Raw genomic sequence first — 18955 nt, forward strand, 5'->3', positions numbered from 1 at the left:
CTCTCTCTCTCTCCTCTCTCTCTCTCTCTCTCTCTCTCTCCTCTCCTCTCTCTCTCTCTCTCTCTCTCTCTCTCTCTCTCTCTCTCTCCTCTCCTCTCTCTCTCTCCTCTCCTCTCTCTCTCTCTCCTCTCCTCTCTCTCTCTCTCCTCTCCTCTCTCTCTCTCTCTCTCTCTCTCTCTCTCTCTCTCTCTCTCTCTCTCCCTCCCTCCCTCCCTCCCTCCCTCCCTCTCTCTCTCTCTCTCTCTGCCCAGTACCATCAGGTCAGGATATAAGGCTCTCAGCTACTATTCCAGCACTGTGACTGTCTGCTTCCCACCATAATGACCATGAGGACCTCTAAAATTGTAAGAAAGCCTTCAATTAAATGCTTTCTTTTTATAAGAGTGGCCGTGGTCATGGTGTCTCTTCACAGCAATAGAACAGTGACTAAGAGCCCACACCCTGTCCCTGCCCTGCCAAACCCCAGAGTCCCACAATGTTCCAGAGTATCAGCCCTGAGAGTTTCACAGCTTTTGGGCTGCCCTAGAGCATAAGGGGGGTTTCCGGGGCAGAAAGGGTGGGGCAAGGGTTGGGGCTGGATGTCACCTCCATCCTACCCAAACACACTGCTTAGATCTTTTTGGTTTTCCAGACAGGGTTTCTCTGTGTAACTGTAGGCTCCAAAGGACGCTGTAACGATAAGCGACACACAATTACTGAAAGTAAAACTAAGTATTTATTGTAGAAATTACTCACAAGATACCAAACAAGCAACCCAGATGAGCCAAGCAGTTTTCCGCTGCCGAACCGGAAGCCGAACTCCAAAAAAAGAGATGGAGACTTCCTGTGTGCTGTCTTTTATACCTTCCCCGTAACGCCCCCTAGCCATGCCCAAAAGTGGGCCTGGCTAGTGACGTAGTTCCGCCTACGTACGTATATGTCTTTACGTCCAGCTGTATACGTCTTTAGTCCTGCCTAAAGTGGGTGTGGTTAGCGGTGTGGTAAACTGCCCTTTTATTACCTCATCTGTATGCGCCTCTAATAAGTCACATGTTTAATGGCGGCATACAGGCTTCCTCCTACAATGTAACAGCCCTGGCTGCCCTAGAACTCCCTCTGTAGACCAGGCTGGCCTCAAACTCACTGAGATCCGCCTGCCTCTGCCTCTGGAGTGCTGGGATTAAAGGGTGGCCTCGCCTGGCACAGCATCCCTTCCATTTTCTAGCAGCGCTTTGGAGTGCCCTTGAAGAATTAAAGGTCCCAGGCCCACCCTCCCTGCTGACTCTAGGTGTTTGCTTATTCCTTTGTGTTTTGTGGTGCTGGGGTTCCCTGTAGGCCACATTCCCCTGCTGTGACTCTGTTATTCCCCCCTTTGCTGTTTGAACCAGTTTCCTGGGAGGTTCTCATGCAGTTAGTCTTGGAACCAGGGGCTGGATGGCTTTTGAGATCCTACTTAAACCAAACGGCCTTTGGCCATCTCACACCACTTCTTCAACCTATTCCTGGTGTTGCATTTCTTCTAGACTCCCCAAATTACTGTGCTTTCCTTTTAAAGATGCTGTCTCCCCAAGTTGCAGCACTTGGGCTGTCAGGCTGGGCCTCTGGAAACCCAGCTCGCACAGGGAGCACCGGTGGCCTGATTTGCCTCCCCCCTCCCAAGCACTTCTCACACACCTGGTTGTCTTGTAGCACCAGGGTGTCCAGTAGTTCTGAAAGTGGTGCAGTCTGTCCGCCCCATCCCCCGCCATGCCAGCCCACACGGCTAAGAACCCCTTAGGCTGGGAATAACATCTCACCCTAGGTCTCCTGCAGTCTGATGACTGGTAGCTCTAGATACTACCCCCTTCCCCTGAGCATTGAAGAAGAGCCAGGCTGAGGCCTGCTCTTCACCCTCTTTCCTGAAGACACCCTTGCATCTCCATAAATCTTGCATTTTCTCATTTGCTTGCTCTTGACTTTGCTTTGCTTCCCTTGGGGTCTTGCTTTGTAGCCCAGGCTGGCCTTGAACTCCTGATCACCTTCCTGCTGGGATGGCAGATTCGCAGCACAGAGCCTGGCTTCCATCTCTGTTTCTCCTCCCAGTACTAACAGGGTCTCGCTTGGCTTAGCTTCTGAGGTCAGGTGAGGTCGGGCGCATTCAGGGTGGTATGACTGCAGATCTGTCTTTGTTTCTTACGATGGGTCCTGCACACTTTGGCACAACTTTGGCCAGATATTCCAAACCCAAACTTTTCAGTAGAACACAACGAAAGGAGGAAAGAGGCGGCTGCAGAGTCAACTGTGCCTGACATGATGGCTACAGCTGACATCAAGACAGCCAGCCTGCCGTACTTCTGAGGAGCCCAGTGCGGTTACTCCGTGAGCTGTAATTAAGTTCACCTCTAATCTGATACTCGAGACTGGCTGACATGAGAGAGAGTAATTCTCAGTGAGAGCAGCATAGTTCCTGGACTGCAGCATCTCTGGAATCCTCATTCACTTTCTCTCTTCCTCCCTCCATCCCCCCCTCTGCTCTCCCTTCTAACACAGATCCAAGGATGTGAAGGCAGAATGGCCCCCAAGCCCTGCCTTAGAATCTTTCCTGCCCCTGTTCCCTGCCCCCTCACATCAGGGCCATGGTCATTCGACAATACCTTGGACACGGCGGAAGAATGTGCCACAAGACAGAGAAGGTTGACTTCTGCAGACTTCTGCTCTGCCTTCTGCAGACTGTGGGCTGGGAAGAAACAGGCCTTAATGCTACCACCTCGTCCACTGCTGTCACTGAGTTAAGTCTAGCCCAGGCCTAGGGTCCCAATGGAGACTAGGGGAATAGGAAGGAGTCCTGGAGACAGAAACTGGAATGCTGTGATTGCTTTGGCACTCTTTCTGACTATGATCTCCCATAAATCATGCCACCTCCCTAAGGCTTTGGTTTCTTATCTGCAAAATGGGCATAATGTTCCCCATTATTAATAAACTGCTTACCATGGAAGGAGATGAGAGACAACAGTTGTGAGGGTGCATGCCTTTGTGAGCAGTTGTTAGCATCTCTCCAGAGATGAAAAGCTCTTGGCTGCCTGAAGGGAACTCAGATGACCCTCTAGCCCATAATGTGTCATCTGAGTACATGAGTGACAGGGTAATCATGGCTGATATCAAAGTGTCTGGAAGCCTTGTCAAATGCGGGACCTGGGCTTTGAATTTGACTTAGCCACTTCCAAATATCAAGAGGATTGAGATTTAAATTGTTCTGTGAAGGTCTGGGTCAGAGCCAGGTGCCAAAGGTTAGACAAAGGAGGCAGGGTTGGCCCCATCTTTGGATAAATCTCTGACCCAAGGAAAGACTTTCCTGGGTAATGAGCCCCTGTCAGCAGCAGGGTTCAAGCTCTGAGGCAAGCTTTAATGATTGTGCATACCAGAAAGACTTTTTACACCTAGGTTGGCTAGGTGATCTCCGCCAGAGTCCCAGTGCCTCTTTTGAGCTCTCTAAGCTCCAAACCTATCTGTCCTGAGCTCTGTCCCCATGCCTCTCAAGTCCCTGGGGGTGTGGGCTCAAGTGTTTCTAGAATCTGCCCTCTGAAATGCCCACTGGGCACAGGTGGGCTCTGCAAAAGCATGCTGCTTGCAAAAAGGTAACTGGAGGATTTCCCCCTCCCAGGGAGCCATGCTGAGAATGCCGAGGGGGTGGGGGAAGCTGGTTTGTGTGGCCATGCTCTGTGATCATTACTGTGCATGAGCCTAAAGATTCCTCTCACTGTTACATAATTGAGGTATTTTTTTCCCCTCCTTATTTTAGATTCCGGTGCCATCTGCCCCGCTTTTCATGCATGCCTAGTTCTGGGCTGGAGGTGAGCTCAGGCTCTGTCCCTCACGTGATGAGGGACTTGGGGAAAGCCTGTTACCTTATCTGTAAACTGAGATCTTGACCCCACCCTGCCTACCTGCCTGGGCAGCTGGGAGGATCAGGAGGTGTAACTGGCTGGGTAAGTCTGTCTGGTACTGTACACAGGCGTCTGCTTGTTAACCTCGTTCCTCAAGCTGGGAGAATGTGCTTGCTCACCTGTCTGAGGAGGGTGCTCCCAGATTTGCAAAGCACAGCTGAAACACAGGAAGTGAACAGACCTCACAACGGGAGGCTCAGGACTGCCTGCCGTAGGTGGCAGGGGAACAGCCCTATCAGCATGTGACAGGCAGGGCCAGGCTGTCTTGTCACCTGCTCGCAAGGCCTCTTGGCCTTGGGGCAGAATGTTAAGCTCAGCACAGGATGACTTAACAGACAGAAAAGCCCATATCCAGCCATCAAAGGTAGGTTCATGCTAGCCGTAGCAGGCCAGGGGCCTCAGCTCAAATCCTAGGTAAAACAAAGAATGCTAGGCTCCTGGCTAGACTGGTCAGCTCGGCAGTTATAAAAACATGCCATCGGTAGAGGACTAAGCAACAAAATACATGTTCACATAACTCTGGAGGCTGGACGTTCTGTCCCCACCCACTGATACTGGGTGAGTCACGTTCCTCTTTGGGGCCTCGGTTATATGACCTTTAAAATGGGAACAACCTGTGATCCGCCCACCTCACCTGTCTCGTAAAGATCAAAGGCAGTTCCTGTGTCCAAGCAGGCCGGTCATGGTAACAAGTGAAGGTGAGCTGGGAGGTCTGAATCACCACTGGGACTGTCTGGAAGGGAAGCACCCTGGGCTTTTGTTTTCTGAGACAGGGTCTCAATGTGTCGTCCAGGCTGACTTGGAACTCACTCTGTAGACCAGGGTTATCTTGAACTCACAGAGATCGGCCTGCTTCTGCCTACCAAGTGCTGGAATTAAAAGAGCGTGCCACCATGCCTGGTAACCTTGGACTTTTTAGTTGATAGAATAAAGATTAAAAATCAGGGCCAGCAAGATAGTCAGCATAATTGTAAGTAAAATAAAATAAGCCACAACAGCCTGACCAGGCAGTCCTCTTCTGCAGCTTAAGATCCCGGTGTAGATTCTCTGGCATTCAGTTTATTGCTACTTGGGACTCCTGGGAAGTTATGTGTCACCTCCAATCCCCTTCTAGTTCCCAGTGACGGGTGGACACACGAGTGTAACTCCAAGTCACTCTCCAAGTGTTACAACCAACCTCTTTATTAGGCATGAAAACAAATTCTCCCAAGGTGTAAAAATGCCAGGGGAAGGCTCCAGCTGGAGGCAGTCCTGCGGTACAAAAGCATCTCACTGTTAGGGAGTGCGAGCCATCAGGGGTCCCTCTCTGGGCCCCGAGACCTAGCCTCCCTCTTCCCTTTCCTCCCAGACCCTATCTGCCTTGCCTGAAGATAGGAGCTGGAACACAGCGCCTCTGTTTGAACCCAGAAGGGTCAAAAACCCCAAAAGGCAGGCTGAATTTGCTCTCTGGGACCCTTTTTGCCTCAACACGGCTACACGTGGCCGCGTGTTCTAGCTGCCTAGGTTCCTTTGCTCTCTCTATGCACTGGGCTTCAGGTTCAGGCCAGACAGCTCCTTAGGAGTGTAAGATCAGTGTTTCCAAAGGGGTTTCTCTTTTTTCTTTGTTTCCAGGCAGTGTCCAAGTAGGTGGTCAAATACTCTTGGAAAGACCTCAGGCTTGTATGAAAGGGAACGCCTGAGCAGGCTCTAGCTGAGGAGGCATGGCTCCCTCTAGTGGCAGGACTAGACTTCGCAACAAAAGGCACAAATGATTATTTAAATATGTAAAGTTGCCCAAGGTTTGATGCCACCTGCAACACAGCTGTACTTGGTTTGGATCCAAATACCCAGACCCTGGACAACTGAGGGACAAGCAGCCTTCAAATTCAAACCTTCCTTGATTGGTAACACTGACTGCCTAGTGGTGTTTCAGCTTAATTAAGAAGTTCATAGTTTGCCGGGCGGTGGTGGCACACGCCTTTAATCCCAGCACTCGGGAGGCAGAGACAGGCGGATCTCTGTGAGTTCGAGGCCGGGCTGGACCGACAGCCTCCAAAACAATACAGAGAAACCCTGTCTCGTAAAAACAAAACAAAACAAAAAAAAAAGAAGTTCATAGTTCATAGTAGGAAGGAGAGGTGACTACCCTGAAGTCCTGTGGAACACGTGTGTGCGTGCGTGCGTGCGTGTGTGTGTGTGTGTGTGTGTGTGTGTGTGTGTGTGTGTGTGTGTGTGTGTGTGTGTACCACATGAGACAAGCAGGTAACTAGACCCATTGCTGGGAAGGTGTCTCAGTGCCCAGTCTTGGCACTACTAATTTGTCTACAGCCCCAAAGATAGCACCAATCCCCGTGCAAGGCGAAACCAAACCACACTCCTAGGCAAAGCACCCAGATCTAACTCGAGTCTTCAAAGAGGGTGGAGAATCTCGGCTGGCAATGTCTAGATCCCCCAACCCCAGCCAGCTGAGAGTCAGTGGCTGCTGGCCACCAGTCACGTCATGCCATGGACGTGCAGAGATCACACAGTGGCACCTGGTGGGACTATCTCAGGAGAAGACACACTTCGGGCCAGAGGAGTCAGGGACTCAGGGGTCCAAAGTGTCCCCAGAACACAAATGTGATGAGGTTTTTTTACAGCAATGCCAGAACATGAGTAGGACCATTTGGGCCCAGTGAAAGAGGTATTTTATATGCAGATCACAAGATCTGCAAATTCTTCATGCACACAAGGAAAAAAATCTGTTCTTCATGCTCATGAGACTTGCTTAAGGAAAAATATTTTGAATGGCTTTAAAATGATTTTGGATTCTATTATAACAATCTGTTTTTAATATAAAGATATATCCAACAAATCTTTGTATAAAATCAGCTTGGGGTAGGTAGAAGCACCATGTTGAACCTGAGGCTTAGGGCCCCCCACCTGTTCCCCCACATCTGTGAAGGCCCAGAACCATTCACCACGTGCACAAGTAAGGTTAATGCTAAAACAGGTCTTCCTAAGACAGTGGATAATCCACAAGTGTAATCAAAGGTAACTGTACGAACTCCCCTCATCCTCCCTCCCATCAGATGCCCTGGTCACAGGGACCTCTGCAGCTCTTCAGTGTATGTAGATCATGTCAGAGATGGCCCCTGGAAAGTGGGTCATGATCTGCATCCGCAGCCACCAGTAGTAGTCCATGGGATGGTAGCGGGTATAGGGGGTGGCAGCAGTCAGGGCGTGTGTGACAGCATCGATGACAGAGGACGTGTCTGTGGAGCCACTGTTGCAGTAGGTCTCCATCTTGGCGATCTTCTCGTCAAAGTACTCCTTGCCATAGTCCTTGCGCACGACCTCAGGAAGCTCATCCCACATCTTCTTGGCAATGGCCTGGATACGCTCAGGGCTATAGAGACTGGTGGCAGCAATGAAGTTGCCGGGCTCCACCACACTGACCTTCACACCCAGAGGGTGCATCTCATAGCGGAGGCAGTCAGAGAAAGCCTCTACACCAAACTTGGTGATGCAGTACGGCGAGCGGGCGGGGTTGGCCATCCGGCCCAGCATGCTGCTGATGTTAACAACACGGCCTACAGAAGACAGCAAACATGTGCTCAGGTGGCATTGCCCTGTGACGGGGTGGCCTGGCAGGGACAGCTTTAGAACCATCCAGAGGCAGGGGGCCTCCGAGGACCATCTAGCTAATCAGTGTCCCCAGTCTTCCTCGAGGACTCTGCTGCGCCAGGCAGGACCAGGGAAGGGGGAACAAATGGGGAACAAGCCTGTGCCCCAGGAGGGTGCAGCGGAGCAGGCAGCACACAACCGACTGACCACTAGCCTGGCGATTACACCGCGGGTGGAAACACACTGGGCGCGAGACAGACATGGAACGGCTATGTCTGTGTGAGCCTGTGCGTCCTCTCGAAGCAGGGTCTGATGCTGACTGGGGAGAAACACAAACCAAAACCTTCTCCTTCCCCTCGGAGAGCTTAAAGCTCAGCTTCCCCAGTCATGTACTCAGAGAGGAAGCATGGTGAGTCCAGATGGGTACCGGCTGCTGGCACAGCTGGGGACGGAGATAGAGAGCAGAAGCCAGAGTGCCCAGGATGAGGCTGGCAAAAGGGAGCCTAGAACACCCCCATCCCAGAAGAGAGGACCAGGGTGGGTGGGCTGTTCCCAGCACCAGGGCCAGAAAGAAGTGGGCTGGAGCAGAACCAGGGGCTGGATTTCCAAAGCTGATTTCAAGGCTGGACCTGAGGTGCCATTGCCTGACTCGGGCATTAAGAGAATGGTGACTTCAAAAGCATTCTGTCACAGCCCCGCCTGGGAGTGTAGGCTCATCACAACTTCTCCCATCCTGGTGGGTTTGGGGTAGATCCCACTCAGCCCAGGCTGACCTGGGTCAGCTTGCTAAGGAGTGCCCCCCAACAAACATCCCCTAAGTGTGAGGTCACTGAAAGCTGGGGCTTCCTCTTGAGACTACAGGCTGATTCCTGTTCTTTCCTATGTTGCCAAGACCTGGGGATCTGGTACCTTTTGTCACATCGCCTTGCTGTTCCAGGGAGAAAAGTCAGCCCTCGTGACTATAGATGGTTTTGTAGATGTACGGCTATTTTTATGTGATTTGGGCATTGTGTCTGTTCTCCAGTCTCCAGTCTTGTTTGAACTGAATAACAGTGTCTCATTTTTTCAGCCATGGAACATGCTAACGCTTGTTTAACATTACACTGGGTATAACAGCATGTAGACACAGCTGGTACACATGGGATTGCTTCTCCAGAATTGGTTCTTAGAGGGCAAGCCGCTATGACCCATAAGCCCTGAGGGCACAGACCACTGAACTACCTTTTTTGTGTGTTTTTGAGAGAGGGTCTCATTATGTATCCCAGGCTGACATCAGCTCAAGATCTTCCTGTGTCCGTCTCCCCAGTGCTGGGTTACAGGTGTCCACACCATCCCAACTCAGCTGTTCTACTTCCAAAAGCTGCAGACCCCTCTCCCCTACCCAGCCATACACTTCTGCTCATCACCATTCCCAAGCCCCGCCTGGCTTTGAGACCCATGCTCGCTACTGTGGATGTTAGCTCTGACAGGTCTGGTGTTTCCAATCTGAACAGGAATGAAAAGGTTGGGCGGGTATGGGGGGTGGGCAGGAAGAATCTCTTCCCAACTCACCTTTGGCTCTCCGGAGAAGCGGGAGGAAGGATTTGGTTGTGCGCACTGTGCCCCAGAGGTTCACTTCTGCCACTTCCTTATACGTCTCCATGCTGGTGAACTCCACCTCTCCAAATGTGGAGATGCCCGCATTGTTAACCAGGCCCCACATTCCTGGACAAAAGAGGACACAGTCGGTCACGTGTGGGCTCAGATGTCACCAGCCCACCTTCGCTCTTTACTCTGATCTATCTTTCTCCCATGACTCCAGCCTCTTGACTAAGGCTCTCAGGAAACAACACTTTTAGAGTCAGTCAAGGATGATGGAGAGAGGGAGAGAGAGAGAGAGAGAGAGGGAGAGAGAGAGAGAGAGAGAGAGAGAGCGAGAGAGAGCGAGAGAGAGAGAGAGAGAGACGCGCGCGCGAGAGAGAGAGAGAGAGAGAGAGAGAGAGAGAGAGAGAGAGAGAGAGAGAGAGAGAGAGCGCCAACAACATCGTGGCTGAATAGAATGTCCCTTTGGTAGAGTCCAGGCTGCCTGACACTGCTGACTGAATCAGTCCTCAGCCTTGTAAGATTTTCTCCTGCATCTTGCTCCACACCAGCACTGTACGGGTTGGTTTTGTCAACCTGATGAGTATCTGGGAAGAGGTAATAGTAACTGAAAAGATGCCTCCATAAGACCTGCTTGTAGGCAAATCTGTAGGGCGTTTTCTTGTGGGTGACACAATGCCTTTCCAGGTGGTATGTAAGAAACCAAACTGAGCAACTATACAGTGCCAGCCAGCAAGCAGCATCCTCCATGGCCTCTGCTTCTGTTCCCGCCTCCAGGCTCCTGCCTGACTTCCTGCCCCAACTTCCTTCACAGAGATGAGCCCTGATGTGTAAGTTTATACACCAAACAAACCCTTCCCAGTGTGCTTTTGGTCATGGTGTTTATCACAGCAACAGAAAAGTAATGAAGACAGGATTTCCCTCTCCTCCATATGACCTCAAGTCTACACCCTGTACCCTGTTCATTCAACTCAGCTATCGTTTCTACTGCCCCTCTGGCCAGCGGCCAGGGAAACCTCGGGAATTTTCCAAGCCAAGCTCAGAGAAGGGCCCAAAACTTCAAGGTCACCCATAAAGTTATGGGCTCTGCTGCCAGGCCTTGTTCATGCTGAGGCGCCACCCCACTCCACAGGGGTCTCTTAACAATCATCTGTTCTCTCGTGCTCCTCTCCTGAGCGTGCTGGGGGTCACACATTAAAGGACGTGGCTCGGTCCTTTTTGCCATTGTGTCTCTTCTCGCCCTCTCCTGAGACTGTGTGACAGTCCAGGTCTGAGAAGACGCCTATTCTCACAGCTCGCTGCAGCTGACTGTTTCACAGAGCAGCTAAGGAACAGCTGGCTTTTGTAGACACAGACAGTGTTGGTTCTGGAAAGTTGCTGGAGTTTATTTTGTCTTAACTATTTTTGCAGCAGGGGAAACCAAAGCTGTCAAGGGAAAAGACAGATTTAAGTCTCATCATTAAGTCGGAGGCAGAGTTGGACCCAAGCCAAGGGAGCTTAGCCTGTTTTCCAGGGCTTGTTTTGAGTTCAGCTTTTGGGGTGTAGGAAGTGGATGGGTGAATGGATCAGAGCCTGGGCAGAGTGGGGTCGCTCCTCTTTGTTATGGAGGCTCTCAGGCTCTGGTCTCCTTATGGCTTAATCTCCCGCCGTGAAAAGCTCTGTGCTCCTTGCAGGGGACACCAGGCTTGCTCGCCACCTGTGGGAATGAGGCCTGGGACTCGCTCTCCCAGTGCATCATGGGAATGAGTTTGTGTGAATGGCAGAGTAATTGGTCTCCAGTTGCTTTCCTTCCGTCTTGCCCATATTGAGGCTTGGTCAGCTGACCTCTGGTGCCTTCTCCTTCAATTACAGGGAATTAAGGACATTTATCAAGGAGAGGAAATTGCTGGTTAACTAAATGTCCAAAGAGCTCCCAGGATTCTGCACCAGCTGCCTGCCGGGGCTTCCTGTCCTCATCTCTCGGGCACAGACCCGACAATCGGAGGCACCCCAGAAACCCCACAGCTCCCACATCTGTCTTCTGACTTCCCTGAGGCGCCCCCCGGGGCCCAAAGCCTCGCCAGTGGTCACAGCTAACCCTTAGGCCCACGCCCCTCTCCACACACAGCTGTCGCCCTTCTCACCCTTTTATGTACCTCTCCCTTGACCCAGAGGTCACCCTTGAACTCTGTTAGGAACTCGGTACATTCGTGTTGGGTGACGAACGCCTACAAACACTCCATTTCCACACACTAATGCACTCTTAACCGTGCCACCCAATCTTCCTTCTGAGAACACCCCACTTCTCCATCCTGTCACACCGCTCTGGACTCCAACCTCCATCTAGTGCTCACCATGTTCTCCTATTGCCCGACTCTCCTGGAACAGTTAACACAGTCTCCTATTACACACTTGGAGGAGACCCTTCCAGTGCCTTTGTGCTTGATTCAGATGGGACAGTTATCCCACGACCTAATGTATGTGTGTATGCTCAACCTAAAAGCAGAACAACTGTATCTAGTACGACTGTCCCATAAAGGTGGATTAACCTTGACCTGTGAAAGTACTCTGCTTGCCGACTGGGCAAGTCGTGGTTGACCTCGTAGCTCTCAGAGTCCTTGGCCAACCAGTGTTCTAAAGACACTTCAACAGCACTCCTGCCAGTCCAGAGGGCAGCTGCTGCTCCACAATGGCCTCAGTATTACCTCCGTGTCCAGACAAGTCCCACATACCCTTAGGAGGGCTGGATCCACAACTCTGCCTTGCAGTCCCTTCTACCTGAGCTGCACGGTCCTAACGCCCCCTGGCCACAACTACCACAATGAGTTCTGTTAGTGTTATTATGTTCACTCCTCCCCATCCAATGTGCCACCCAGGGCTGGCAAGATGACATGATCAGAATGACAGGCACCGGGTCCTAGAGTGAGTGGCACTTGATGATGTCACCTGGCCCTCATAACTAAGCCACACAGTAGCTGCTAACCCAGCCCATAGCTGAATGAGGCAGCTGAGGCTCACAGAGGCTTAGTCTTTGCTCGGTGTTCCTGTGGACCAGGCAAGGAAGACGTGATTTGGACTCAGGACTGAGGACAAGGCTCCACGCTTAGCCCCACACAGCTGTTGGTTTCCTTTGCTGTGTCAGAGTCAGTTCTGTTTCCTTCCGTATTGCCTCAGATCCTGGCTAACCTCTCTGTTGTGCTCCGTGAAGATCCCTCCAGGCCTCCCTGCCTCCATCTATGGCTTCATCTCAACCCTGCACCTGCAGCCACGCTAATCTTTCTCCCCTGTGGCCCTCAGTCCGCAGTGCAGCACACAAGGCCTTTGCAGGCCTCTCTCCACCCATTCACGCTGCCTCGCTCACTACCAACAGCTTGGTTGCTCCCTGGGAAAGCCCACCCCTTGCCTCCATGGCCATAAGGTCTAGACTGGGCAAGGGATGGCTAGAAATACCTCACCACCTCACAGACAAGCAAGCTGAGGCCCACACGGGACCTGGTTCACACCCAAGTCACCCTTGTCTGGAGAGGTGAAGACCTGGGCAAATCCAGTCTTCACTTCCCAGACCAAGGGTCGGCCTGAGGGAAAGGATTCCCTGCCCACAGCATGAGGCCCCTGGGTTGTTTAACTGCTTCTCAGAGGTTTGTCCTGAAGCCGCTAGGTTGGTGTCTAGTTCCTAGCTCCTTCCGGCAGACCAGAGCCCTCCAGGCACCAAGCACAGTACCAAGCATACGGCAGGGACTCAGTAAAAGCATACTCATTGATAAGTAGTGACTCCAGGGTCAGCCACACCCACGCCTGTCAACACTGTGTGTGCACGCCTTCCTGGAGTTGGGAGGCTGGTCACAGGCTCCAGATGACCAGTTCCTCAGGGTCCTACAAAGCAGGGCCGGTGGGACTAGTGGAAGATTACTGGACTCTCTAAGCGGAGAGCCCCCTTCACCTCAGCACCTGAGGTGGCTTCTCAGACTTTGGTAGTGACTGACCCATAGAGCCAGAGTGAAACCAGCATCCAAATGTGCCCAAGAGGGCCCAAGATGGGAGTAGGCCTGTCCTTATCCAGTCTGGGTGGGGTGTTAAACATGACTGCTGGGTGGGACGCTCTGGGAGGGCGCCACCTGGAGGTCAAATCCAGCAGTGCTCAGTGGGAGAGGTTCCTGATTTACCAGGAAAACGACAACCAGGGCTAGAATGAAGGGGGAGTGGGGGTGCGGACGGGACGCGATTGGCAGGAAGAGGTAGGTGGAGAGGATGGAAGGAGTGAGGGAAGCCGGCATGCAAATGCTATGGCATTTTTATTTTCTGGTTTTGAACCGGAAAATTCCAAAACGGCAGTAGGGTTTCTGTGAATGGCAGAGCAGTAGCTGCGCTCTATTCTGCCAAGTCACAAGTCCCACAAGCTGCGATTCCAGGCTGCCTGGTGCTGTTGCCTTCTTACTTCCTAGTCTGTGGAGGCAACGCCCCTGCTGCCCAGGGAGGCTGTGCGGACAAAGGCTATGTGGCTGGTGATCATCCCTCCGGTACCCGGCCTGCCTTTTCTTAATGGGCCAGTTGATGGCGGTTAATTACTAAACAGATGTTCAGTGGGTCTCCTGGAGAACGCAGCGCCCCACAATGGCCTCTAGGAGGGTAGGGTGGCAGCACTGAGCTGCTGAGGTGACCCCAGTGACAGGCTCCCTAAGGAACAGTCGCTCCTGTAGTTAGTTAGCCACGAGGCACAAGCTCTTCTCGGAGAGGGCAGTTTTTCAGCCTGGCGATTTGAGTCAGCTGCACAGCACAGGTGCAGGCCGCCTGGCCCCTTCACTGGCCCCGCCCAGCAGTTGTGCAGCAGGGAGCTAACTGAGGCAGCCCCCCTTTTTTTCCTGGCCTAAGATCAACAGCACAGACTGGCTTTTCCACAGGGCCTGACGTATGGTCCAGCTCTGCGCTTCTGAGGCCCACCTGAATGGTGCCTCCCGAGCTGGAGAACAGACCACCGTGACATCCCCAACTGCTTGTATTCCCTCTGGACACATCCCAGAGTGTTTCACGGGCGCCTCCATGCCGCCTGCTCTTGCAGCTGAGGACATGGAGCCACGCAGGACAGACACCTCCTGCTCTCCATTCCCATATCCGAATTGTCTGCTGGCTTTGTTCTTTCAGTCTGACCAGCGAGCCCACCTACCACCATTTTCAGGGCTATGCCACCCATACTCCCCTTTCACCCACCCCTCCCCACTCTAATGCAGGCTCCAGAGGGAGCCTCACAAGCCAAGGAGGCCATGACCTCAAGACAGTCCCTTCACTCTCCAGCACCGTCCACAAAGCTGCCAGCCCCACCTCATTTGCTGCCACCCCAGGCTCAACCTTACGATGCCGGGGCCCGCATCCCAGCCCACCAGGGGCTGCAGCCCATCACTGTTCAGGCTCTGCCCTGCTTCCAGCATAACCCTCCTGCTCTCTCCCACACTGCCCATCCCTATCCTACCCTACCCTACCCTGGCACTGGGCTCGGCCCTCTTTCCTTGCTGCTGCCTCTGTCCGTGCCCTGCTCCCTGAGGGTGAAATCAATCCCCTCTCTTTGTGCCCCCACCACTCAGTCCAGTGCCAGCCCAGGGTGGGCATTCAAAGAGCACTGGATGAACTGGTCTGAACTAGTCTGTCAGTCTGTACTCCACAGACTTCAAACTCGCCTCTAGCCATTTTCTGCCCTATTGCACCAGTATGTTTAATTTAATCAGTCCACGCCCTTAAACCGAGCAGGAGGAAGACTTTACACAAAAAAGAGAGGAACCTTTTCCAGGAGGCCAGCAAATGGAGGGCAGCATTGGGCAGGGTCCCTGCAATGGCGCCACATACCCACCCCCAGTCTCACAGCCCCTCACCCTTCTCAGGGTCCTTCAGACTGGAGCGGACGGTCTCCACTGCTTTCTCTATCTCTTCACCATTGCAGACATTGAGCTGGACGGTTCTCAGGCGGTCGCTCTTTAAGCTGTCCAGCTCCTCGACCCCGGCATCACCTTTGTCCTGGGGGAGAGAGGGCTGTGGTCACCTCTGTCCTTCCTACCCTAGGCAGGCTCTGGACTTAGGACCCGGCCCAAGTAGGGACTGACTCTAATCCCCTGCAAAGTCTGAGGCTTACACTGACACAGGTATGTGAATGTTCACAGTAACACTATTCAAAATAGCCAACGGTCAAGCCAATTTTTATAAATATCCTGAACGAGTGTTTATTTTTATGGAGGTTTTTAAAAATGCAGTTTGGGGCTGGAAAGATGGCTCAGCAGTTACGAGTACTTACTGCTCTTGCAGAGGACTTGGGTTTAGTCCCAGCACCCACACAGTGGTTCACAACCATCTTTAACAGCAGCTCCAGGGGATTTGACACCCTCTTCTGGCGTCTGGGGGCACCAGATACACATGTGATACACATATATGTAGGCAAAACATCCATACACGTAAAAAATAAATCTCAAAAGTTTTTAATCTAATTTATCTAGGGTACAAATGAACAAAGACTGTAGTATATCCATATAATCAAGTAACATTCTGCAGAAAAAAATGAACTATGGCACAATATAGATGGCTCTCAAAATCATGCTAAGGTCAGGTGTGCTGGGGCACGCCTTTAATCCCAGCACTTGGAAGGCAGAGGCAAATGGATCTCTGTGGGTTCTTGGGCAGCCCAGAGCTGCACAGTGAGTCTCTGTCTAAGAACAAACAGCAACACATTGTGCTACGTGAAAGACACATAGTAAAAAGACCCGGTAACTTTGAGTCCAGTGTGAGGCAAGTCTAGGGGGATGGAAATCAGTGACTGCCCAGGGCTTGAGGTGTGTGTGTGTGGCATGTCAGCGTATAACTGAAAAGAACCAAAGGAAAAACACAGAGCCAGGAAAATGTCCTAAAAGTGACCTGGGGAGGTTGCATAACTCTCTGAACCGGGGGACAGTCCCCTAGTTACATCTGCAGTCTCGCGTCCTAGTACTTCCCTTCACAGACCCTAAATGTTACTTGATGTCCTAAAGTAGTGAGCTCTACACTGTCACGTCTGTGCTTGGGATGTCCCCTCTGTCTGTCAGGTCATCTTTCCCAGTCTCCATCTATGACAGCACTACTCCTTCCCCACAGCCCTGAACAAGTCACCTCCATGTCAAGTCAGAGCCAATCACTTCCCTCTCTACAGCGCTCCCCCCACCCGGAACATTCTGGAAAGACTTGAGAAGGCTTTCATTGTAGCTATTCAGCTGTGTCTGTGTGTGGTGTCCTCTCACCACCGGATGGAGAGTTCTTTGGCTGGTTTTCCGTCAGTTTGACCCAAGCTAGAGTCCCCTGAGAGGAGGGAATGTCAACTGAGAAAATGCCTCCGAAAGATCGAGCATGCCTATAGGCTGTTTTCTTAGTGACTGATGTGGGAGGCCCAGGCCATCGTGGGTGATACCACTCCTGGGCTGGTGGTCCTGGGTTCTATAAGAAAGCAGGTTGAGCAAGCCGTGAGGAATGAGCCAGTAAGTAGCACCCTCCCATGACCTCTGCACCAGCTCCTGCCCCCACTGATTTCTACATAGAAATGTGATATGGAAGTGTAGGCAACATAAACCTTTCCTCCCCAGCTTGCTATTGGTCATGGCAACAGTAACCCTGACTAAGATACTGGATCTGGGACCAGTCTTACTCCACAGCATCTAGCTGAGTGTCAGGCCCATCATTTGACCAGTGAATGAATGGCAGAGCAATGGATGGGTGGACATAAGGATTAGCGGATGGATAGATGGATGCACCCATGCAAAAAGCTATGCAGAACAAATGAGACTGAAGTGGGAACGGTGTAGGCTGTTTTAGCAACACATATTAGAAAAGCATGTGCATGTGAGTGCACACACACACACACACACACACACACACACACACAGAGCTTGCACAATGGTAAAGAAAATGACCCAGTCTTACCTTCAGTAAGCATCCAGCAAATACAAGGAAACCTTTTGAGTGTAGATGTTTGGCCAAAGAGAACCCAAATCCAGAGTCACAGCCTGTGACCAGGACAGCTTTGCCGCTAGCCTGTTTTAGAGGGTTAGACCCATGTTAGGAACCCAGGATCCTGAGGTAGGGTAACCAGCCCGCCCCATCCCTCTACACAGTAATATTAATGCATGCGGGGTGGCCAACTCTCAGCTTCCTAGCTGGCTCTCGCTGTCTGGAGACTTAGAATCAGGAGACCAAGTTCCAGCCTAGACTCAGCCAGCAACAGTACTGCCCGGGAAATGACTCCTGCTTCCTCAGTGTCTTCATCTACAGTCACCAGTGCTCACTGTCCTTGTCACTTCCTCAAGGCCAGGCTTTTCCAGTGCTTCCTGAGCGCAGAGTACTGGGCATATACTCTGTTCCTCTCACGCCCCCATCCCCAACCATAACCCCATAGAACTGTGGTTCTTAACTTTCCAATGTTGCCACCCTTTAATACAGTTCCTCATGTTGTGGTGACCCTGAACCATAAAATTATCTTTGTTGCCACTTTATAACTGCAATTTTGTTCCTGAAAAATGTAAATATCTGGGTTTTTTCAATGATCTTAGGCAACCCCTGTGGAAGGGTGGTACAACCCCACCCAGTCTCCCCCAAGGGGTCATGACCCATAGGTTGACAACTGCTGCTGTAGAGTAAGTGTGATTATTCCATGACACCAGTGAGGAAACTGAGTCACTTTCAAAATGCCCAAAGCAGTTAATGGTAGGCCTGGAACACAGACGGGGCTGAGAGACCCCAGAGCTTCACTGAACCACAGCTTTTTGCTGCCCGGCAGGCCTACCACAAGCTCCCTGACGGGAGGGATGGAATGGTCATGACTGCTCCCATCTGCACGGGGAGAGGGTCTACCCGCTGATGAAGGGCCTCAACGAAGGGTTAAGTGAAAATACTGCTCAGTGTCCATTCAGAAGGTAGCTCGCAGCCTACAGTCCCAAAAGGGCCCTCCCCAACCTAATGGCTGCCCACTCACCTCATCTGCCTCACTGGCATAAGTCCGTCGGGTGGATGCAGTGAAGGATGCTGGGTAAAACAACAGTGTGTGCCTGTAAGAAAACAGCAAGCCATGGATTCAAGGAACAAGTCCCTCTCCAGACCCCACTCATGGGCAGAAACATCTTGGAACAGCCTCAACCACCATGTAGGCTAAGGGAGCACTGCTTCTCTCCCACTGCAGCGCTGGGTCAGCTCTGTTACTGTTAGAGACCCCTCCCCACCAGGAGCCAGGCAGGCAGGCAGTACGCCAGCCTTCAAGCTGCCACCTCAGCTACTAGACTAAGGAGATGCCTTCCTGAGAAGAAAGCCAGCCCAATGGCTACTTTTCTTAGGAGGCCATGCCAAACCTTGGCTGGCCCTTGGCCTACTCCAATAATATTCATTTTCTGCTTCCAAATGTAATCAAAAGTATGCATAAGCTTTCAGAGAACAGTTCTTTTTGTTTGTTTGTTTGTTTGTTTATTTTTTGAGACAGGGTTTCTCTGTGGCTTTGGAGGCTGTCCTGGAACAAACTCACAGAGATCCACCTGCCTCTGCCTCCCAAGTGCTGGGATTAAAGGCGTGCGCCACCAATGCCCGGCCAGAGAACAGTTCTTTTAAAGCCTTCTCAGGCTGGTGAGACGGCTTAGTGGGTAAAGGTCATTGCTGCCAACCCTGACAGCCCGAGACTCATCACAGAGCCACATGATGCTAGGAAAGAGGACTGATTGGATTGCTGCAGGTTTCCTTCTCACCCGCACATGCGCAAACCCGCACATGCTGGCACCCGCACATGGACACACCCGCACATGCGCGCACCCACATATGCCCGCGTACACGTGCACATTAAAAGTAAAGCCACCTTTAATTTCCGTGTTTCAACTCTCCCTAAGCTCAATGCTGTTTTCCTGATCTTGTTTTTAAACTTTTTA

The 18955-nt window shown here is 51.8% G+C and overlaps 1 protein-coding gene across 3 annotated transcripts in view; it reads right to left on the minus strand.

Annotated features, from left to right (window-relative positions):
• Positions 1 to 6694: 6694 nt before the first annotated feature.
• Positions 6695 to 18955, minus strand: part of Bdh1 (3-hydroxybutyrate dehydrogenase 1) — a 33110-nt gene continuing 20849 nt past the window's right edge. For all 3 annotated transcript variants that reach the window (XM_040750964.1, XM_040750961.1, XM_040750963.1), the window contains exons 3-7: positions 18022 to 18094; positions 16974 to 17084; positions 14909 to 15050; positions 9039 to 9191; positions 6695 to 7453 (exon numbers count right to left, since the gene is read on the minus strand). In XM_040750964.1, the coding sequence (XP_040606898.1) occupies positions 6984 to 7453; positions 9039 to 9191; positions 14909 to 15050; positions 16974 to 17084; positions 18022 to 18094 (949 nt within the window). In that variant the 3' untranslated portion in view covers positions 6695 to 6983. The remainder of the gene's footprint in view (positions 7454 to 9038; positions 9192 to 14908; positions 15051 to 16973; positions 17085 to 18021; positions 18095 to 18955) is intronic.

This window comes from Mesocricetus auratus, unplaced genomic scaffold (genome assembly GCF_017639785.1).
Source record: "Mesocricetus auratus isolate SY011 unplaced genomic scaffold, BCM_Maur_2.0 Super-Scaffold_100008, whole genome shotgun sequence".
NCBI classification, from domain to species: domain Eukaryota; kingdom Metazoa; phylum Chordata; class Mammalia; order Rodentia; family Cricetidae; genus Mesocricetus; species Mesocricetus auratus.